General features: G+C 45.6%; 1 protein-coding gene across 1 annotated transcript in view; it reads left to right on the plus strand.

Moving 5' to 3' along the window:
- The window catches only part of LOC126413274 (odorant receptor 94b-like), a 213,235-nt gene that overhangs the window by 13,175 nt on the left and 175,780 nt on the right, over positions 1-24,280 (plus strand). The window contains exons 2-3 of the mRNA XM_050083174.1: positions 1,940-2,086; positions 17,622-18,067. Of these exons, the coding sequence (XP_049939131.1) occupies positions 1,940-2,086; positions 17,622-18,067 (593 nt within the window). The remainder of the gene's footprint in view (positions 1-1,939; positions 2,087-17,621; positions 18,068-24,280) is intronic.

Raw genomic sequence — 24,280 nt, forward strand, 5'->3', positions numbered from 1 at the left:
TAAACACCATCATTTGTCAGTAGTTGAAATCCCAATTATTCCACACTGATTCTTCCTGACTATTCTCCTAAAGTTCAGTTTGCTCTTCATAATTGATAATTTGTGATGTGCATCTACAGCTGCTCCTGCGTATGCCTTGGAATCCACTATCTGATTTCGGAATCTCTGTCTGGCCATGATGCAGGCCAGCTTGAGTCTTCCCGGGCCTCCAAGTATGCTTCCTCCTCCTGTGGTTTTTGAACAGTGGTTTCTATTATACGGTCCAATCACACTAATGAGGCCACCGTCTATATTCGATGTCAACGTGCAGTACCCACTTACAGTCGAGAGGTGACACCACTAGCGGTGGAGAGTATATAAAGTGTATCGGGGGAACACAGAAAACAGTGCAGTCTTTGTCTGAATGCTGAAACGGAGCGATTTATTTGACGTAAAAAGGGCATGATCATTGGCTTTTGGGCCGAGGGTGGAACCATTTCCGAAACGGCCAAGTTTGTAAACTGTTCGCGTGCCACCGTGGTTAAAGTATACCGTGTATGGCAAAATGGCGCTGTCCAAAACTGACGCCGAAGCATCTGTGGTGAACAACGAACCATACATGACACGGATGGACGCCTGCGGAGATGTGCAGGAGCGAATAGATGCGCAAATGTTGAACAGTTGACCACCCATATCCGGTGGATACACATTATGTGTCTTCATGCCGTTGATCGCTGCTGATTCTTCCGCATTGTGAGGGCAGTTTCTCACCCCAAGGGTAAGAAAGTGTCCCCAACCTCCATTCGCTTCTCCGTTCTCTTTTACAAGGCCTTCGGCAATGTCTCCTTATGCTATGACTGTAGGAAGATAGAAGATGACTTGGACAGGATTTGTGATTGGTGTAAAGAATGGCAGCTAACTCTAAATATAGATAAATGTAAATTAATGCAGATGAATAGGAAAAAAAATCCCGTAATGTTTGAATACTCCATTAGTAGTGTAGCGCTTGACACAGTCATGTCGATTAAATATTTGGGCATAACATTGCAGAGCGATATGAGGTGGGACAAGCATGTAATGGCAGTTGCGGAGAAGGCGGATAGTCATCTTTGGTTCATTGGTAGAATTTTGGGAAGATGTGGTTCATCTGTAAAGGAGGCCGCTTATAAAACACTAATACGACCTATTCTTGAGTACTGCTCGAGCGTTTGGGACCCCTATCAGGTCGGATTGAGGGAGGACATAGAAGCAATTCAGAGGCGGGCTGCTAGATTTGTTACTGGTAGGTTTGGTCATCACGCGAGTGTTACGGAAATGCTTCAGGAACTCGGGTGAGAGTCTCTAGAGGAAAGAAGGCGTTCTTTTCGTGAATCGCTACTGAGGAAATTTAGAGAACCAGCATTTGAGGCTGACTGCAGTACAATTTTACTGCCGCCAACTTATATTTCGCGGAAAGACCACAAAGATAAGATAAGAGAGATTAGGGCTCGTACAGAGGCATAGAGGCAGTCATTTTTCCCTCGTTCTGTTTGGGAGTGGAACAGGGAGAGAAGATGCTAGTTGTGGTACGAGGTACCCTCCGCGACGCACCGTATGGTGGATTGCGGAGTATGCATGTAGATGTAGACGTAGATGTAGGGGTCTTCAGTCACCATTGCTCATAATTTTTATTCAAAATTTAAGCAGTGGCTGGGATTGAAATTGGCGTACAATACGTAATTGATTTTCAGCCAAACACCCTACTCCTAGTGGTCGGTGCCGGGGTTGTGCAAGCAAATTAAAAATATATGACGCAGCTTAATTTTTTCAATTATAACTTTGTGACTAGGCCTCGAAATAAACACGCTCTCCGAACGAAAGGCTGTAAGAGATAACGCAGCAGCGCCGAGCGGCGCCGCCCTGCAGAGTTGAGGAGCGGGACCTGCAGAAGGTGTGCTGGTGTGTGGTGCTGTGCCGGCAGGTGGCGGCGGTGGTGGACCGGCAGGCGGGCGCCGACCTGGACCAGGCGACGCTGGCGCTCTGCGTCGCCTCCACCATGTGCGTCGCCATCTGCAAGGTCCTCAACATCCTGCGCTCCGAGCAGCTGTTCCTCAGGCTGGCGCACGAGGTGAGTCTCCGGTCTGGCGCCGAGTGAGGTGCCGCAGTGGTTAGCAGACCGCACTCGCATTCGGGAGGACTACGGTTCAAACCCATCCGGCCATCCTGATTTAGGTTTTCCGTAATTACACAAAATCGTTTCAGGAAAATGCAGGGACGGTTCCTTTAAAAGGGCACGACCAACTTCCTTCCCCATCATGTAAGTCTGCAGGCGTTCGTGGCCGTTGTCACTGAAGTTAAAATCTTCTGGGTTGTTAGGCCGCGTAATGTTTCTTCTAAAATGTTCGACGATTCGACCCCTCTGCTGGGGTCTTCCTCGGGATCTTTTGGTGTCCACTACAGTGTTCTAGCAGTACTGTGACATGAAGAGTTATACTATTGTGTACCTAAGTCTCTCGCATGTTTTAGAGAAATATGTCTGTAAAGAAACTGGAAGATAATTACTCGCATACTATGTAAATTGAAGGAAGTGTTCTAGCAGTAGTGGACTCCAAAAGATCCCTAGGAAGATCCCAGCAGAGGGGTCGAAACGTTGAACATTTTAGAAGAAATATGACGCGGCCTAATAACCCAGAAGATTTTAACTTCAGTTCCTTCCCATCGTCCCCCAATCCGATGGGACCGATGACCTCGCTGTTTGGTCTCCTTCCCCAATCAATGAATCCAGTCTGCCCAACGACGCGACTGCCTTTTGTTCAGTTCAAATGGTTCAAATGACTCTAAGCACTATGGGACTTAACATCTGAGGTCATCAGTCCCCTAGACTTAGAACTACTTAAACCTAACTAACCTAAGGACATCACACACATCCATACCCGTGGCAGGATTGGAACCTGCGGCCGTAGCAGCAGCGCAGTTCCTGACTAAAGGGCCTAGAACCGCTCGGCCACACCGGCCGGCTTCTTCAGCTCTTCCAACCTCTTTATAGGGAACGTAACTCGAAAGATGCGAGTAATTAAATGGTAGCGTGGTGTCTGTCCTTGTCCAAAAGAATGTACACCACGTGGAATCCGCAGCTGTGACACATATTACGTAAACTTAAAGGAGGGGGGGTGGAGAGGGAGACAAGGAGGGAAAGGGAAGGAACTAACAGTATCAGCTGCATCAGGACTTTGTGCGGAATCAGTGGCGAGAAGAGAAAATGTAGTGTGAACCGAGACTCGAACCCGGGGTCTCCTGCTTACTAGACAGTTGCGTTTACCACTCCACCACCTGGACACAGCGTTTATCTCAAATGCGCGGACTGTGTCCCACCAGGCACCACCTACCAGCAGCCCTGGCCACGTCTTCATGTTCGCTAATTTTACATCCCCGCTGGCGGTCGAACGCCAATTTGTATCTGCACTGAAAGTTGTAGATTTACTACCCATAGAGGCGAATAAATCATATGAATGCGTGGTGTCTGTTCTATCTGATATATCCAGGTGTTTGCGATAGACACTGTGTCCAGGTAGCGCACTGGTAAACGGAATTGGTTCGAGTCCCGGTCAGGCACACATTTTCACTCGTCGCCGCAGATTGCGCACAAGTCGCGATGCTGCTGACATCATTAGTTCCTTCCCTTCCATTTCCTTCGGCTCTCCCATCCCCCCCTCTTCTTTCAATTTACATAGTATGCGAGTAATTATCTTCCAGTTTCTTTACAGACATATTTCTCTAAAACATGCGAGAGACTTAGGTACACAATAGTATAACTTTTCACGTCACAGTTTCAAGTCTAGAAGAGTTTCTCGACAGGGAATTCCATTTACATATTCACTCACCTAGGCCTAAACAACAACATATCATTAGTTGATATTTATTGTGGCCTGTCGAAACGTTGGATTGCGTTGACCACAATGGTCTCTTAGAAAAACTTAAATTTTACAGAACTATTGACTTTCCAAACAATACGCTTGAATCAAACGTAAGAAAAAGAATGTAAAAATTTGTGCTGAACGAGAGAAAAATTATGTGACGGGAGGAACCATTCACAGAGCTCGACGTGGTTGCATTTTGAGTCTACTCCCGTTTCTTAAATATCTGAGTGACATTGTATTAAGTACTATTTATACACGAGACAAGCGTTATAGCTAATCGTGTTAGGAACAAATCAGAAGAAATTGTTTACAGTCTTTTTAAACGAATTATTAAGTGGTTATCTCAAAATGTACTCTAATAACAAAACACTACATTCATTTCTATACAACACAACAATTAATGCTTCACAACTACAGGAGTCAGTAAAAAGGGGTGGAATGGTCCACATTTTAGAGTGTACAACTTAATTAAAAACTCTAAGCGGATGAAATATATTACTGCGTTGCTCAAAGAGTGAAGTCCAGCAACTTTTATTGTCCTGGAAATTAAAAAAATAAATGCTTTCACATTTTTAAATATTAATATCACTATTGTCAAATAGTACACTATTATCTTCTGGGGTAACTCATCATTTAGAAAGAAATTATTTATTGCGAAAGAAAGATCATTGGGAATAATATGTGGTGTACACTCACAAACATCTTATAGATGCCTGTGTAAGGAGCTCCCTTACAATATATACACTCCTGGAAATTGAAATAAGAACACCGTGAATTCATTGTCCCAGGAAGGGGCAACTTTATTGACGCATTCCTGGGGTCAGATACATCACATGATCACACTGACAGAACCACAGGCACATAGACACAGGCAACAGAGCATGCACAATGTCGGCACTAGTACAGTGTATATCCACCTTTCGCAGCAATGCAGGCTGCTATTCTCCCATGGAGACGATCGTAGAGATGCTGGATGTAGTCCTGTGGAACGGCTTGCCTTGCCATTTCCACCTGGCGCCTCAGTTGGACCAGCGTTCGTGCTGGACGTGCAGACCGCGTGAGACGACGCTTCATCCAGTCCCAAACATGCTCAATGGGGGACAGATCCGGAGATCTTGCTGGCCAGGGTAGTTGACTTACACCTTCTAGAGCACGTTGGGTGGCATGGGATACATGCGGACGTGCATTGTCCTGTTGGAACAGCAAGTTCCCTTGCCGGTCTAGGAATGGTAGAACGATGGGTTCGATGACGGTTTGGATGTACCGTGCACTATTCAGTGTCCCCTCGACGATCACCAGTGGTGTACGGCCAGTGTAGGAGATCGCTCCCCACACCATGATGCCGGGTGTTGGCCCTGTGTGCCTCGGTCGTATGCAGTCCTGATTGTGGCGCTCACCTGCACGGCGCCAAACACGCATACGACCATCATTGGCACCAAGGCAGAAGCGACTCTCATCGCTGAAGACGACACGTCTCCATTCGTCCCTCCATTCACGCCTGTCGCGACACCACTGGAGGCGGGCTGCACGATGTTGGGGCGTGAGCGGAAGACGGCCTAACGGTGTGCGGGACCGTAGCCCAGCTTCATGGAGACGGTTGCGAATGGTCCTCGCCGATACCCCAGGAGCAACAGTGTCCCTAATTTGCTGGGAAGTGGCGGTGCGGTCCCCTACGGCACTGCGTAGGATCCTACGGTCTTGGCGTGCATCCGTGCGTCGCTGCGGTCCGGTCCCAGGTCGACGGGCACGTGCACCTTCCGCCGACCACTGGCGACAACGTCGATGTACTGTGGAGACCTCACGCCCCACGTGTTGAGCAATTCGGCGTTACGTCCACCCGGCCTCCCGCATGCCCACTATACGCCCTCGCTCAAAGTCCGTCAACTGCACATACGGTTCACGTCCACGCTGTGGCGGCATGCTACCAGTGTTAAAGACTGCGATGGAGCTCCGTATGCCACGGCAAACTGGCTGACACTGACGGCGGCGGTGCACAAATGCTGCGCAGCTAGCGCCATTCGACGGCCAACACCGCGGTTCCTGGTGTGTCCGCTGTGCCGTGCGTGTGATCATTGCTTGTACAGCCCTCTCGCAGTGTCCGGAGCAAGTATGGTGGGTCTGACACACCGGTGTCAATGTGTTCTTTTTTCCATTTCCAGGAGTGTATTTTTACAAATGAAATTCTTTGTTAATAATCCATCACAATATGTGAAGAACAGTCATGTCCACTGCTACAAGATTACGAGGGAACAGATTGTCTTCATTACTTTTACTCTTTTTACTTAAGTCGACAGCGGATCAGAAAGGAGCACAATATGAAATAGCGAAAAACTTTGATCATTTGCATAATAGCACTAAATATCTTACAGGCGCCGGAGTAAATTCCAAATCTAATCTAAAACCATTTTTACTGGTCAACTCGTTCTACTCCATAGACGAATTTTTAATTAACAATTGGTAGCATATGTAGCTCAAAAGATAAAACTTTAATATATCACCAGTTAAATGAGTAGTATTAAATGCTAATACGGAAGGTGTCGTGTCCCCCCCACCCGCTTCATGAACAGTGGATCTCGAAGTTTGCGGTGAGGCATGCGTGCCTCAGCGATACAGATAGCTGTACTGTAGGAGCAACCACAACGGAGGGGTATCTGTTGAGAGGCCAGACAAACGCGTGGTACCTGAAGAGGGGCAGCAACCTTTTCAGTAGTTGCAGGGGCAACAGTCTGGATGATTGACTGATCTGGCCGTGTAACACTAACCAAAACGGCCTTGATGTGCTGGTCCTGCAACGGCTGAAAGCAAGGAGAACTATGGCCGTAATTTTTCCGGCGGGCACGCAGCTTTACTGTATGATTAAGTGATGATGGCGCCCTCTTGGGTAAAATATTCCGGAGGTAAAATAGTACCCCATTCGTATCTCCGGGCGGGGACTACTCAAGAGGACATCGTTATCAGGAGAAACAAAACTGGCGTTCTACGGATCGGAGCGGGAAATGTCAGATCCCTTTATAGGGCAGGTAGGCTAGAAAATTTAAAAAGGGGAATGGATAGGTTAGATATAGTGGGAATTAGTGAAATTCGGTAGCAGGAGGAACAAGACTTCTGGTCAGGTGAATACAGGATTATAAATACAAAATCAAATAGGGGTAAAGCAGGAGTCGGTTTATTAATGAATAAAAAAAGAGGAGCACTGGTAAGCTACTACGAACAACATAGTAAACGCATTATTGTAGACAAGATAGACACGGAGCTCAGGCCTACCACACTAGTACAAGTTTATACGCCAACTAGATCTGCAGATGATGAAAAAATTGATGAAATGTATGATGAGATAAAAGAAATTATTCAGGTAGTGAAGGGAGACGAGAATTTAATAGTCATGGGGGAAGTTAGGGTTGTAGACTATCCCGATGTTATTCAATCTATATATTGAGCCAGCAGTAAAGGAAACAAAAGAAAAATTAGAAGTAGGTATTAAAATCCCTGGAGAAGAAATAAAAACTATTGAGGTTTACCGATCACATTGTAATTCTGTCAGAGACAGCAAAGGACCTGAAGAGCAGTTGAACGGAATTGGACACTGTCTTCAAAGGAGAATGTAAGGTGAACATCTACAAAAGCAAAACGAGGATAATGGAATGTACTCGAATTAAATCAGGTGGTGCTGAGGGAATGAGACACTTAAAGTACTAGATGAGTCTTGATATTTAGGGAACAAAATAACTGATGATGGTCAAAATAGAGAGGATATAAAAAGTAGACTGGCACTGGCAAGAAAAGTGTTTCTGAAGAAGAGAAATTTCTTAACATCGAGTATAGATTTAAGTTTTAGAAAGTCTATTCTAAAAGTAATTATGTGGAGTGTGGCCATTTATGGATGTGAAACGTGGACGATAAGTAGTTTAGACAAGAAGAGATTAGAAGCTTTCGAAATGTGGTGCTACAGAAGAATGCGGAAGATTAGGTGGGTAGATCACGTAACTAATGAGGAGGTTGGGGAGAAGAGGAATTTGTGGTCAACAGGACTAGAAGAAGGGATCGGTTGGTAGGACACCATCTGAGGGCAGCGTGGAGGGTAAAAATCGTAGAGGGATGCCAAGAGATGAATACACTAAGCACATTCAGAAGAATGTAGGGTGCAGCAGTTACTTGGAGATGATGAATCTTGCACAGGATAGAGTAGCATGGAGAGCTGCATCAAACCAGTCTCTGGACTGAAGACCACAACAACAACAACACAGTATGTTCATTATTTTTAATTTTAAGCCACTGTGCGATATATGAATCTGTAAGCAAGTAGCCATCCTTATTTACCAACTAATCAGCTATATTTAGCTAGTAAAGGCTGGAGCATTATGGGCAGGGCCCTCCAACCAACTCTGGAGTTCGATGGTCTTGTCCCAGATTGATGCGGCAAGAAAACCGAGAATGTTTTACATATCTAACGCTCCAGTTGGACAGAATTTGGCACAACATCCCTCAGGATAACCGTTTGCATAAGGACTAGAGGTGGACCAACGTGTTATTAAGTAGCTCTTCTTCTTGAATAAGTGATCCAATTTTTCTGAAGTTGTAATCATTTATTTGTGTGCACATTTATATCAAATTTACCGATTAACGTCCCACTCGGATAATTTCTTCGTGGCGCGTCGGCTTTTTTGTCTTAGAGCGTACCTTGGATCTGTGTTTGATAGACATCGCGGCTGAGCAAAGGATACACAAGCACAAGAGCGAATGAACCAGAAACAAAAAGCTGTACAACGTCTAAATGATGCATCGTGAACGAAATTCATAAGATATGACACAAAGAAACGAATATATTATAGAATAGGATAAGGAAGTTTGCTCTACAGCTGGAAAGTAAGGAACTTTAGTAATAAACAAAGAGAGGATTGTTAATTGTGGTGATGCCCGTAACTAGAAGAAGCTGCAGGGTGTTGTGCTGCAGTAGGTGCCAAATGTAACCATAAAACAATGGGTGAAGAAAATAAATTAAAGCAGGACAGAATAAAATAATGCGCTATAGGATGGACATCTTACGACAATCGAAGACAAAAGAGATATGTAAAAATTGGAATTAGTTCTCTTCTGAAAAACGACGACGGAGAAGGCAAAGAGAACATGGACATTTGGAGTTGTGGTATGAAACAGTTAATAACAGAGACTTTCTGAGTGTAGAAAACCACGAACTCTATGAAACACAGTTTATAAATGCAAGAAACAAGTTTATTGAAGACATTTCTGACTCTTCAGGGGTTGTCGGACCTCTGAGAGCTTCTAACGCTATTGACGCTTTGGAGCAAGTCTTTTTTCTCTTTTTTCCGGTGCTCCAAGCGGAGGTCTCGGGTTGAATTCACAATACTGCTGGTTTTTTTTCCCCTTGATGGGAGGAATGGAACTGTGAGCACCCAGCCTCGTGAGACCAATTGCGGGTTAATGGAATAAGAAATGGTGTCTCGAAGGTTCGGAAAACTGGCAACAACTTAGGAAATCGCGTGCTAAGGGCAGGTTTGTGCGTATTGCATACAAATGACGCCTTTGGCAGTGAAAAACTTACGGCTTCTGTTGTTTTAACACCCAGGAGCTTTTTCGACAGATTTCCAGACTGACAGAACATATTTAGGCGTTTTTTTTGCTTTGGAGTCATCCAAATTATAATTTCGTTTTGGTAATGAACTAGCAAGAAATTCTTTAAATCGGGACCTCAGTTCTTTTTGATTTGTTGTATCATTGTTGTTGCCTTCTGTCGGTAGACTGGTTTGATGCAGCTCTCCACAGTATCCTGTGCGAATCTCTTCACGTCTGCAAATCTATTGCAGTCCATGCTCATTTGCCCCGGCTTACACTTTATCTTCATTAGACATCGTATCTATCCATCTTTAAAAAAATTACAACACCAAAAAGGAGTAGCGAGACATAAAGGAAAGTTCTACGGCTGATAGATGATACCTGTTCAAATTTAGCGCAACTGCAAAAGAATGGCGCTAGTAGGGCCACTGTGCAGATGCAAAAGTGATTTGCGTTAAGTACACGCTGTAACGGTCGTGAGCGCTAGTTACCTTTGAGACTGGACGTGGTGAGTTGATGTTAATCAAGATAGACTTTAAGGCCACAAAGAGCCATTACCAACACCTCACCGAGTTTGAACGACGCCGAGTAATAGGACCATGAGAAGCTGGATGTTCTTTCTGCGACACTGCAGAAAGACTTAGCAGTATTGCAGCCATTTTACGTGATTACTGGCAGCAGCGGTCACGAATATTTACAATCGTAAGAAACTTCTGCTCTGGATGGCTCTGGTACATCGTACTGTATCAGCGGCGGCAGTTCCAGCAGCCGTTGGCACCCCAGTGACACAACGAACTGTTACAAATCGGTTACTTCAAGGATAGCTCCGAACCAGACACCCTGGAGTGTGCATTCCACCGACCCCCAAACCACTGTCATTTGCGACTTAGTGATGTCAGGCGAGAGCTCACTAGAGGGCAGAGTGGAGGTCTGCTGTGTTTTCTGATGAAAGCTGGTCCTGTCTCGGTGCCAGTGGTGGCCGTGTTTCGGTTACAAGGAGGCCAATTGAGAGCCTGCAACCAACCAGCGCCATAGAAACGGTAGATCTACACCTGGGGTGCGATTTCGTACGACAGCAGGAGCACTCTTGTGTTTATCTCATACATCCTGCTGCAAATTTGTACGTCAATCTGGTGATTTCACCTGTTGTGCCGTCAAACACCTAGCAGCATTCCAGGAGTATTTTCCAGTAGGATAACGCTCGCCCATATACCGCTGTTGCAACCGAACATGCTCTACAAAGTGTCGACATGTTCCCTTGGCCTGCTCAGTCACAATATCTGTCTCCAATCGAGCAAATATTGGACATCATCGGACGACAACTCTGTCATCCACAAACAGCATTAAACGGCTCTGTATTGCCCGACCAAGCGCAACAGGCATGGAACTCCATTCCACAAACTGACATCTGGCACCTGTTCAACACAGTGCATGCACATTTGCATGTTTGCATTCAGCAATTTGAAGGTTACACCGGTTACAGCGTTTCGCATTTGCAATGGCTTATATCGCGCTTACATTAACCTGTGATCTCACAATATTAATCACTTAAATATGTTACACAGACAAATGATTCCAAGAATCTAATTACTCTGCATTAATTATTTTTTGGTGCTGTGATTTTTTTTCGTCGTTGTGATTTTCAGCATTCTTTCGTAGCACCACATTTCAAAAGCTTCTATTCTCTTCTTGTCTGAACCTTTGTCATCGACGTATCACTTGCGTACAGGGCTATAAATCAGACAGAAACGTTCAGAAAAAACTTCGAAACAATGAATTTAGCTTCAGCGTTAGCATATTTTTCTTTTTCAGAAGTTCTTCGTCTTACAAAAGTAAGGCTGCCTTTTATGTCCTCTCTACTTCGGTTATAATCACTTATTTTGCTGCCCAAATAAAAGGAACCTCGTCCACTGGTTTCGGTGCCTCATTTTGTAATCTAAATCCCTCAGCATTTCATTACTCTTGTTTCATTTTTGTTGATATCCATTCTTTTCCACTGATCTTGGCTTTGCCGTTTCTGAGAGAATAACATTGTCGGCGGCAAACCTCAAAGCTAATTTTTTATTCCTTCCATCAACGTTAATTCGTTTCCAAATCTGCGTTTCATTTCCTTTACTGCTTTCTCAATGAACAGATTAAATAAGATCGGGGATAGGTTACAAATCTATGTCACTCTCTTTCGAACGACTGTTTCCGTTTTACATCTTCCGCCTTTTACAACTGCAGTCTGTTTTCTGCGCAAGCTGTAAATAACCTGCAACTACCTGTATTTCATCCCTGCTACTTTGAGAGTTTCAAGGAGTGTGTTCCAATCAAAAGCTTTCTTCAAAACTACAAATGCTATAAACGTAGATTTCTGTTTCTTCAGTCTATCGTCTAAGATGAGTCGTAGCATCAGTACCGCCTCGCGTATTCGCACATTTCTCGACGACTGTTCGTGCTGTTTCTAATATTTTTGTTCCTGCCTCGGGCATGGATGTGTGTGTGATGTCCTTAGGTTAGTTAGGTTTAAGTAGTTCTAAGTTCTAGGGGACTGATGACCTCAAATGTTAAGTCCCGTAGCGCTCAGAGCCACGTGAACCATGTGAGAGCGTTAAACAAATGCGACTGGTGGAACTTAAGCAGTGGCAACACCGCCGTTGAGATGCAACGGAATCAAATAATGTCGGTTTCACCACACGCTAGTACGTAAAGCTGCTGTTACATAAGCGCAAGTTCACTTTGTGTTTCCACGACACACGCATGCCCAGTTTCAAGAGGAACAGAGCCTCGTGTTTCGTAGTGCTGTCACGATGTTTTCGAAACAACGACAACAGAGCTGGATAAAAATCGTATGTGCCACAGGACGTACAACACGGCAATAATTGCTGAGACGAAGGAAGCATTCAGAAAGTATTCCAGTGAATAAAGAGACCGCCTACCCTACTCTTGTCCGTACTTTTCTGGAGTATTGCTGCTTGGTATCGGTATCAGGTAGCACTGACGGGGCACATCGAAAAACTACATATAAGTTTGCTCGTTTTCTATTATCGCCAAGTAGGGGAGGTCATGGTCATGGACTTAATCCGCGAGCTGGGGTGACATTCATTAAAACAAAGGCGATTTTCATTGCGGCGAGATCTTTTCAAGAAATTTTAATCACCAGGTTTGTCCTCCGAACGCGAAAATGTTTTATTAGCGGCCTCCTACATACGGAGAAATGATCATCTTATAAAATAAGAGAAATCAGAACTCGTGATAATTTTGCCCGAGAGTGCAATAGTAGAGAAAGAGCTTGAAGGTGGCTCGATGAACACCCTGCCGGGCACCTAATTATGAACTGCAGAGTAATCATGTAGATGTAGATTTTTCTGGCAATAGAATGCTCCATTCGAACTATTAACACGTGCTGCTGTTCAAGATGTCCAAAGATTCGGCGGGACGGGGTGGGTCGCCTGCGTTTTTGTTAACGCTATCCTTCAGTCCACCCACCTCGATAGGATTCTTGCCGATGTCCCTTCACTCTGTGGTAGCAGATACGTGCTAGGCAGTGTAGAGCAGCGTTGATGAAACCACCACCTGATATCTACCATACAGAGGCCGCGTAACTCTAGCTGAAAGTCAGTTCCTGAAAGTTCATGATTAAGAAATCGGCCGTTCGGAATATTCAGTCTACTTGCAGAAAAGCGTTTAACATTAGATTAAATCTGCTTTTTATTCATATTGAAACACATAAAATGGCTATGGTAAAATGTTATCATTCAAAATTCACCGTGTATCACAAATATTCACTCGAGAAGCAAGCAGAATTTTAATAAGTCCGACCCGACTAATTTTCACGTTCTACCCGTCACAGACCCACAACTATTCACGAGTTAAACATTCGGTCTTTTCAGAGGGCTTCTTCGTAAGAGGTGCACGCCAAAATATTCCGTACAGAGCACGAAACACGCTACGCGGAGTTGTTACTACCACCAGAAAGTTCACACGCTCATACCTCTCAAACTATTCAATTTAGAAACATCAAACTTTCATTAAAATGTTCATAAGTCCAGTCGCTTCAGTCACGATATGGTTCAAATGGCTCTGAGCACTATGGGACTTAACATCGATGGTCATGAGTCCCCTAGAACTTAGAACTACTTAAACCTAACTAACCTAAGGACAGCACACAACACCCAGCCATCACGAGGCAGAGAAAATCCCTGACCCCGCCGGGAATCGAACCCGGGAACCCGGGCGTGGGAAGCGAGAACGCTACCGCACGACCACGAGATGCGGGCTCAGTCACGATATGTTCGAACCGAAATTATCTCACTATTACCTCAACTTACAGAGTATTTTTAAGGAGCGATCTGACATCGTGTTATCCGTAGACCGGCTAGCAAGCGACTCCTCTTTTCGTGCGGGAACAGCTTAATTCTGATTGGCTGTTGATCTAAACGACCAACCAGAAAATTCCTTCCAGATCATTCTCGCGGGAAATCTTGCCTTACCCTATCACTAATCTGATAGTAATGCATGTCAGCAAAAGTTCAAACTCTTCTGTTCTGTTTAATCAAAATAAACTAAGTGCGAAATATTCTTCAAGTTGATAAATAAACTTATTCCACCTCTAGCTTCCATTCTGGGTGCTTTTATGCAAAAGCAAGCACACACCGACATGCGTCACCTGAATCGTGGTTGCAACATAACTTTCCCACGGTTCGTTTGTACAAGGTTTTACATAAAATGAAATATTAAATTTTAACGTATGTCATACATACACTCTCTCAATCATTCTCACGCACTCACACCGATTTTTGTATTACGTTATGCACAGTGACAGAAGTTTTAAAAAGAACATTCTAATTAATTGATTTGTATGCACTGATTGCTTTGGAATGTCTTCAGATGATAACGAAAGTCAATCTGTTATTTTCCTAGCTCGGTTTTAAAAAACAAGCGTAGGTTTTAGGAGTTTTAGGTAATTCTCTTTATCTCCAGACCTATAATAAATAAAAATCTAACAGCATCGTTCCATCAATAACAAGAGGCTGTGTAGCAAATTTAAACAAAATAGGATAATAACTAATATGGATTATTTAGATTCGTAGAGGGTACGAATCTTCGTATCGACTAAATGTTATGCTATGCAGTTCTCACGGCATGTAGCGTCAGCTGTGCTGTGAGCGACGCGGAAAAAAAAAGACATGGCCATCCTGCAGCCACCGTACTAAACGGCTCCGTGCCTTACTGCAACGAATGTCTTCTCGTAATAACTTGCTGCATTACGCGCTGGCGGCTTGTTATACACAATGCTCACAACTTCTACGAAGAGCAGTGAAGCTTCGGAATACGTATCCATTATGCATCAGTTGTAAATAAATAGTTTGCCACTGTAAAGTGTCGACGACCTCGCTTGTCGAATGCGGCGTTCTTGTTAGAATCCCAAGATAACCAACGCCGTCCGTGCCGAGGATTTTCCTGGTCGATTGCTTGGTACAGAACGTGTGGCTGGCTGCTTTGCCTTTACGACAAAGGGGAGGAGATACGGTGGCGGCAAGTTCCAGACTTCGCGCCGCTCTCCTGGATTTAACTCTAAGCATGTCCGCAGTATATCACGGTGTGAGGCAACGTGAAACTTTTCTGGTGATCCGTCCGTCGGATGCGGACGTTAAGCTTGGCGGCCCCCTTGCTGCTATTCGAGAGGCGCAGGCTGTGTGGCGGCACCGGGTTTGACCCTCGCTCTTCTCCCATCATCATTCAACACAAACGCGGCCGTACACTGTACAGGCACCCATTACACTCACTTGCAGGTTCATTTTTTCCACCGTGTACAAACTTTGGGGGTTGATCGACGTGTGGATACGGAACAAAAAAGGTCTAATGAACTTACGTCCTAAAAAAAATGCATGGTTTCCGTGCAAGAGACCATCTATTCAGTCAGACATTGTTACAGAGACTGCGATTTAACACGCACTAAACCATGCAGGCACAGTTTCCTTCTAGAGTCTGATATTCTTCCTCATACATCATGCCTTAGCCCCCGCTCCAGCCATAGTAATTGGTAATATGTCCAACACATTTCTCTTGCTGACTCACCTTGTGGTAGATATGATGCAGCGTTGTACACATTGGTTCCGTATTCGAATCGAGAACCTGCCGACATATTGTTTACTTACGGAAAGGCAAATGGCGACGGGTGGCGGGCAGCAAGGTTTTATCACGAGACCTATCCCGCTGACAACAACAACAGCATTGAATGTCTGGAACAGAGTCTCGCCGTTTGTCTGAAATAGGGTCGTTTCAGGAAGCAGGAAATCATGAAGGGCGTATCACAAATGTTCGTATACCAGACTTGGAGGAAAATGTGATTAACACTGTGGAACCGTGTCAGTACTAGACTGTTGTCCCGCCAGTACAGGCTAAACCAGACGTCCATGTGTTACTAACCTTATCGCTTAGAGGGCTTACTAGTGACAGACTTTCCACATTAGGAGCAGTTTTGTCACTGGTTTCTTTACCAGGCAACCACGATTCCAGGATTTTTGTTCTCCATCCTATTCAAAGAAGACGCCATCTTTACGCGGAGTGATATCTTCAACTTTCATAACAGGCACCTGACATGTAGTATGCAGAACCTCCACGGTATGGCTACCGTGTTTTGGGAGCAGTCTTCCTCCCACGTCGCCTGATGGGCCGGAACTATCGGGATTTCTTGCGGGTAACTTTGCCTCCCCTCCAGGAAGTAGTGCCATTGATGATTCGGAAGTTTATGTTGCTGCGTCCACTTCGCCGTTAACATCCGCATGCATCTCAGTCGTGTCTTTCCTGCTCGATGGATCAGACGAGGGGCTCCAGTTGCATGAGCCGCTCGTTAGTTGGATCTCAACCCGTGCGATTTCTGGTTGCGGGGCCATCTGAAAAGTATCGTGTATACAGGCCCACTCCAGATGTGGAGACACTGATGCAGCCCATTCATGCTGCCTTTCACACTGTTCGGATGCAGCCTGGCCGATGTGAAGGTGTGAGACAGAACATGCTACGGAGCGTACACGCTAGCGTCGAGGCAAATGGAAACCATTTCAGCAAGTACTGTAACTGTGGCTGCATGCTACAGTGGATGTCAGATAGCAGTCTCTGTAACAATGTATGAGTGAATAAGTGGTCTCTAGCACGGAAATCCATGGAGAAGAAATAAAAACTTTGACGTTCGCCGATGACATTGTAATTCTGTCAGAGACAGCAAATGACTTGAAAGAGCAGTTGAACGGAATGGACAGTGTCTTGAAAGGAGGATATAAGATGAACATCAACAAAAGCGAAACGAGGATAATGGAATGTAGTCGAATTAAGTCGGGTGATGCTGAGGGAATTAGATTAGGAAATGAGACACTTAAAGTAGTAAAGGAGTTTTGCTATTTGGGGCGCAAAATAACTGATGATGGTCGAAGTAGAGAGGATATAAAATGTAGACTGGCAATGGCAAGGAAAGCGTTTCTGAAGAAACATCGAGTATAGATTTAAATGTCAGGAAGCTGTTTCTGAAAGTAGCCATGTATGGTAGTGAAACGTGGACGATAAATAGTTTAGACAAGAAGAGAATAGACGCTTTCGAAATGTACTGCTACAGAAGAATGGTGAAGATTAGATGGGTAGATCATATAACTAATGAAGAGGTATTGAATAGAATTGGGGAGAAGAGGATTTTGTGGCACAACTTGACAAGAACAAGGGACCAGTTGGTAGGACATGTTCTGAGGCATCAGGGGATCACAAATTTAGCATTGGAGGGCAGCGTGGAGGGTAAAAATCGAAGAGGGAGACCAAGAGATGAATACATTAAGCAGATTCAGAAGGATGTAGGCTGCAGTAGGTACTGGGAGATGAAGAAGCTTGCACAGGATAGAGTAGCATGGAGAGCTGCATCAAACCAGTCTCTGAACTGAAGACCACACGACAACAACAACAGCACAGAAACCATGCATTTCTTGACATAAGTTCATTAGACCTGTTTTGTTCTGTATCCTCTCGTCGATCAATCCCAAGACTTCGTACACGATGGACAAAATCACCCTGTATTCACTTAGAACACACGAACTCTACATTTCGCGAAGAAAAAGCGTCACTGTGCGCGAAGGGCAGGAAAACATTCCAGTCAGGAACTGAACCTGTCCGCTGGCGGACCTTGACCACTGTTCTGCGATAACTCAGGTGACGACGCAGCCGGAGGGCCTCTCCGCCTGGGAGCGCGCGGCGTGGGCGGCGTCGGCGCGCCGCGTGCGGCGCCTGTCTGCGGTGTACGGCGCGCTGGCCGCCTCCATGGCCGTCACGTGGCCGGCGGCGCCACTGGTGGCGGCCGGGGGCGGCGGGGCGCTGCCCTTCGTGGCGCGCTTCCCCTTCGACGTGGGCGCGCCCGCCGGCTACGCGGCCGCCTTCGCCTTCCAGCTGGTCGTCGTCGGCGTGGTGGCCGTCGTCGTGCCCTGCAGCGACCTCTTCACCGTCGCCTGCGTCTCGGCACGCTGCTGCGCATCCTGGAGCGCCGCGCCGCGTCGAGCGCCTCGGAACCGCGGCCAGTGCCCCAACCCCTGGAGGGCAGCGCCCCACCCCCGCCACGGGACGCGCCGTCGCCGGCGCCGACCCCCTGCACCGGGCGCTGCGTGACTGCGTCTCGCTCCACCAGCGCATCATCAGGCAAGCTCACAGCGTGTGGCACCTGTCTGCAACGTTAATCTCACAGGATACCGCGGTGCCTTACACGCGCCACTGCCGAGCTCCTTCTGCAGCTAAGCTCAGTACACGAACTATTAGTCACCCCACTCAAAGACCACACTGATCGGTTAGGAACGCTGTAAATGGTGCATCATTCTACGAGGGTGGTTTGATATGTCTAGTAAATTTCTATTAGAGAACGGATCATTTTTGTTGCGCCTTCACGGTTGGTAAGCTCGATTATTCCGAGGATCGTGTAAAGAATTTTTTTGAATCGGTCAGTGAGTCGACTGCAGCTGAAAATGGAGAAAACTGAGGTGTGTGCTGTTATCAAAAATTTTCATTTCAACGTTTGAACTCTGCACATATCAAAACAGTAGGATCAAGTTCACACGGACTCTGCGCCGTCATTGAAGACCATTCACTTTTGGAACGTGGTCGAACAAGCACCGAAGATGGAGTGCGTTCTGGCCATCTAGTTGAGGTCACCACAAAGGAAACCATTGACAAAATCTATGGCATGGTAATGCAAGACCGCCAAATAAAAATTCCCGAGATTGCTGAGCCTGTAGGCGTCTCAGCTGAACTAATACATGTCTTGCACAGAGAATTTTCTATGAACAAGCAGTGTGCGAGTTGCATGCCCCGATTGCTCACAGTCGATTAAAAGCGCATCTGGCATAACGTTTCGACGCAATGTCTGACTATGTTTAGTAGCAACCTGCAAGACTTCTTGCGCCGATTTGTGAATGTTGGTGAAACCTGGGTCCATGATTACACAGCAGAGTCAAAACGAGGGTCAAAACTATGGACAAACGCTGATGAAAGTGCACCAAGGAAGCCAAGACCATTTTTTTCAGCTGGTAAGGCGATGATTACTATTTTTTGGGATTCCCAAGAAATAATCCTAAGAGATACTTCTCAGCCGTAACAGTGACTAAAATACACGAGTATTGGACTTTGAATTTCTTCTTCATCCAACCTATACACTAGACGTAGTCCCAACTGACTTCTTCCTGTTACCTAACTTTGGCTTGCTGGGGTGAAATTTTCATCAAATGAGGAAGTGATAGTTGCAGCTTTACTCTCGTGGATATTCTGATCCTCCAACACTGATGTAACTCATGACGGTAATGCAGTGTGTACGGAATCAATGCAGTATGATGGATCGACATCATGGAGTGCCATAAATGGGATGTCATGTTTGAACGTGACCATGAACGCAGCGTGATGGAAGTTATCCAATTTCTTGCTGTGTCAATGCAGACTGTCCAACTTGTCTAAAAGAAATGGTGTACCACTCGGAGCCACGTAACACGGTGTCACAACATTTTTCGTAAAGCAAGCTAGCTGACAGCGAGTGCCACGCTTTATCCTGACAACTGCTTTGAAACCAGACTGGAATAATTGCTGTCGGTGAATACAGCAGATCTCTAAGAAAGAATGGGAAGGGAAACGCGTGCAATGCACATTTGGAGTCATCTGCCTCTCAAACGTTGTGCATGGGCCAAACAACCCAGAATTTGGACAGCAGCTGGTCTGTGGTGCACTGTGCTCCAACAAGCCACGGCTTTCAAATGACGCAAAGGTGGACACCGACTTCCTAATGAGACATTTGACCTCTACTGCGTGGACGATGTAGTTCATTGAGGAGGTCATTCTGTGATATTTTGGTCCCATTCACTCAGCATACTGTAGTGAACATGAAGCAGAATATTTATTTCAGCACTGTGAATCATAGTGTTGCCCTTTCTTCTCGTCTCCATGGTGAGTATGCTGTAAATACTCCCGCACTGCAAGATGCGGACACCTGTGTTCACGGAACAACAGTGGCCACCCATGGCACCTCGACTGGCCCGCTTAATCACCCGATCTTTGTCCCACAGGAAACACCTGGTACTGTTTGGATCAGTGGGCGAAACATAGCAGTCTTCAACCACTTCATAGACTGTGCAATAATGTCATGCACCCATTTTGTAATACTAGCTCTCACTATCTTACCACACAACCCATTGGCATTCCTGTATCATTATTGTGTATCTTGTACATTTGAGCACTCTTGTGTAAATGGTACACCGATCAGAAAATTATTTTATTCACTGACTTATCGTCTTTATTTTATTTGTAATCCCATTTGGTATCTAGTGTGTGTTGGTTTTTTTATTGTGTGTTGGTTTTTTTATTGAAACAAATAATTGTTATATGGGAATATAGGCTTCCTTGGCGAGTTTCACTGGTGAAATCTTCTCAGGTTACCAGCCGAGCCGTGGCGTCGTGTTGAAGCAACAAAAGTGCAACGCTTCGATGAGTTTCCTATTCATCATCTTCAGGAGAATCGTCAAGTTCACGTCTAGTTCGTTCCTTTAAAGCCTCATGACTGCAGACTCTTCTGCCTAGAGCTCAGTTGGGCGGGCCAATCACGTACCTTGGTAGAGATGTGTCAGCCGGTGATGGCTCTGTACATCGAGTCCTGTCTGTTTCGCTCGGTGCCTCCATTGCTCTCACACCAGATTTCTCAGGTATTGTTGATAAAGCCACACCCCTTGCGGAGTTCACAAGATCGTCAGGTACTCGTATTGCTACTGCCCCTTTTATCGCTGCATCCCAGAAACCGTTGGAGCGGCGCAGCACCTTTGTCTATTCAAAAAAAAAAAAAAAAAAAAGCGCTCTTCCTTGATGTTGTGCTGTGTCACTACAGATTTGTCGGTTTGGCCGAAGCGCACGCTTCTCACGTGCTCCGAATATCGATACGAGATGCATCGCTGCATCTGGCCAATGCTCTGTCTGCTATACTCGCAACTGAATTACAGATGCCAGGTGCCCACAGCCCTAATTGTTCTTTGACCCAAGCCTGTTCCTGATTTTAACCGTTGAGTGTAAAGTTATTTCCTGTTTTGTACATTATCTTGGCAGTCTTTGCTGTGGGTGTTCCTGCATACGGAAGGAATGTAAGGCGCTTGGTTTCTTCTTTTGGATTGCTTTCTTTCTTCTTCTTGCTAGCTGGACGTCTTTTCTGTATGTCCGAGTACCCGTTCTTGCAAAAGATTTCGCGTAGATGCTGTAACTTGGTAACTCATCGCACATCTGTACCAGGGCGATGAGCAAATATTTGCGTTGTATCAGGCGCTGGAAGCTATTGGCGTTTAGATATAGGTCTGTGTGTGTCTTCTCGCAGTAGACGGATTATTCCGGCGTACTATGGGGTTCCTCTTTATTAGAATGTCCAGGAACAACAGGCGTCCCTTTGTTCATCTCCATGGTGAACCTGACATTATCACATGTGTTGTTAAAGTGGCAGAGGAATTCATTTCGGTTTTCTTCACCATGCAGCCAAACCACGAATGTATCATCTGCATATCTGTAGAATACCTTTGGTTTCAGGCGCGCAGTTTCGACAATCGTTACCTCAAAATGGTACATATAAGAGTTATCGATGCCTGGGTCTCATGATGATTCCGTTCGTCTGTTCGCAGAACTTTCTACGAGTACCACGTTGGAATTAAGTGATGATAAACGCATATTGCACATTTTTACCACACTGCTGTCGAAATTACTTTCTAGCAGTACTGGTGTGAAATGTTTATGATATTGAAGCCGACTAGGAGATTCCCAGATGTGTCTCTTGAACCACTTTCACAAATCCTCTCAAGTTATTAACATGGTGTGGGCAGCGGCCCATGAGAGGATTCCGTTGCTGTGCCAGACGTTTAGCTATGCCATACTTTGGCGAATGTACAGTGTTCACTGTTGGACATGGCGGAACTCCCTTTTTCACATTTTCAGCAGAATATAAAGCCTTTGTGGCACAGGTAGTATGGGTTACTGTATTCTGGCGACATTCTAGTTCAGTCATGTGTTGTTGAGGAGTAAATTGATCTTTCTTGTCACAGCTGGTCTAGGACGTTGGTTCACTTGCTTATATACCAGCTCCTGCAATAGCATCTCAAGCAGGCCTGACAACATCGTCATAATGCCTTTGTCAGCTGCCTGGACGACTCTGTCGTTTTCCTCACAGAAGACACGTATAGTCCAGCGTTCTCTTCGTGAGACGTTATTCTTCGGCATTTTGGCTTTGTCAAGGTCCTACAGGTCTTTCTTCCCATCTTTTGGTAGTATGGGAGGAGATTGTAGCCCCCTAATCACTAGTGTTGACCCCCTGCAGACTAGTGCCCGAAACTTGCTCCATTGGTAGCTTTCCTCTTGCAGAATTGACTGGTTGCATGGTGAGAGACTGGATGCAAGATGCAGGTGACAAGTGAGTAGCGTTCGTGAAATTTTGTGCAGTACTAGCCTGGTGACACTGCACTAAGCAGTACACTGTAGAATGCGTTTTGTGTTCGTCGTGTTGACGGGTTTTCACCAGTAAGCTAACTGCGCCACAACCTTCTCACCCCGACACCACTGTGAGAAGACGAGCCCGCTGAGCAGAGTCAGTTTACTGCGCCAGGTACATACCTTAGATTCATAGATTAAATTTAAGGGGATCGTCGAATGGATGGTAAAGCCTTGTGAAACTAAAAGCCTCATGAAACTAAAAGAATATCTTCATTGTGAAACAAAAATAAAACAATACTAAAATAATGGCAGTAAGTTCGAATGCTCAGATTTTTGCACATCTGTGAAGTCAGAACTGCTGCTGGGTAATATTTTACATCCTGTTCCTGCACCCCCTGCACTGAAACGTGTGTGAATCCTAATGGAGTGCTATCCACAAGACGCTAGAGACGTTGTTCCTTAAGCCTGTTCCACTCTTCGACGATGGCGCTCCTGACGTCATTCAGTGTATGAGGAAGGTTCCTTCGATGATACACTGCTAGTTTCAACTGGACGCAAGCGTGCTCAATCGGGTTGATGTCAGGAGACGCCGCAGGTCACCCCATTCGGTTGATTATTGCCTCGAGGGAAGATTTGATTACGTGGGCGCGATGCTCTCGTGGATAGGTGTCTTGAAACACTAATGCATTGCCAACACGTAGACTATAGGGCTTGACGGTAGGTTGGAGGGTTCTATTCTTGTACTACATAGTTCAGAAATAATCCTCGATAACGATGAGATGCGTTCTAAATGCATCCCAAATACTGACTGACCCTCCTCTTTGGTGGATGGTGGATGCATAGGACAGAATGCCTGAGACGCACATTGCTATATTGTCGTCTTCATACTCTTCTACAACTATTACCAAGCCATATCCTGCAATAGTCGGTGAAGAGATGCAAGTTCCATCCATTTCATGTGCTTCCTCGGGCACTTTCGTGTACACCACGGTACTAGGGTAGATAGAGGGGGAGAGGCTGTACTCTTGCTCATGAAGGACACCTAGAGGCCAAAGTGTCGTTTGAAGACGGTACCGTACAGTTTCAGTCGATATGGTGCTCGCAGTTGTCTCCAAAAGAGCCGCACCCAGTTCTGCTGCGTTCTCCTCGGATCCCAGGGCTGCCTACTAGCTGTAATTTGCAGGTAGTGGGGATCGCACAGTGTCGTTCATCGTAGTGGGGATCGCACAGTGTCGTTCATCGCTGCAGACCATTACGAACTAGATCTTCAGTGTCTTGTACCTCACGATAGTGGTTCAGTGGTTGAATGATGTCCCTGGATGTTGGTCAAACGAGGAATGCCCACGTACAGCCTTGTGGAAAGAACTGTTGTCATCTTAGAAGACGAAAATGATCACCGTATACTCATGAAGAAGATGCAGAACATAGGGCAACACTCAGTCAACGAGAATAATGAAATGACCATCCTGACAGATGTACCTGGTAACCTTAATGACTGTACCGAAGCCATGGTACGAGAAACAAACACAAACCATGACCTCCCTATTTAACTACGTTTCATTGAGAGGTCAGCTCACTCCGAGCTTCGTATAATTTCAAAAGAGGCAAATACGTAACTCATTGTATCTCACCGCCAATACATGCCTCCAGTCGGCTATTGCGTGGTTTCTGTGATGTTTGACCCTTTGAAGAGGTACAGGTTTTTGCGCCGTTATGAAGGAAGGTCTTTTGCGAAGTACACGACTCCAAATGTTCTTTGCATATAGTGTCCTTCGCAATGTTCGCTCGGAAATTGATTGAGACGGATCTGTAGCATTTGTACCAGGTTTGACACTGATTGTCAATGACAAGGCCTCTGGTCCCTGTCGGTTAGTCTTTCCGGTCAG

Source organism: Schistocerca serialis, chromosome 7, assembly GCF_023864345.2.
Source record: "Schistocerca serialis cubense isolate TAMUIC-IGC-003099 chromosome 7, iqSchSeri2.2, whole genome shotgun sequence".
Lineage (NCBI taxonomy): Eukaryota > Metazoa > Arthropoda > Insecta > Orthoptera > Acrididae > Schistocerca > Schistocerca serialis.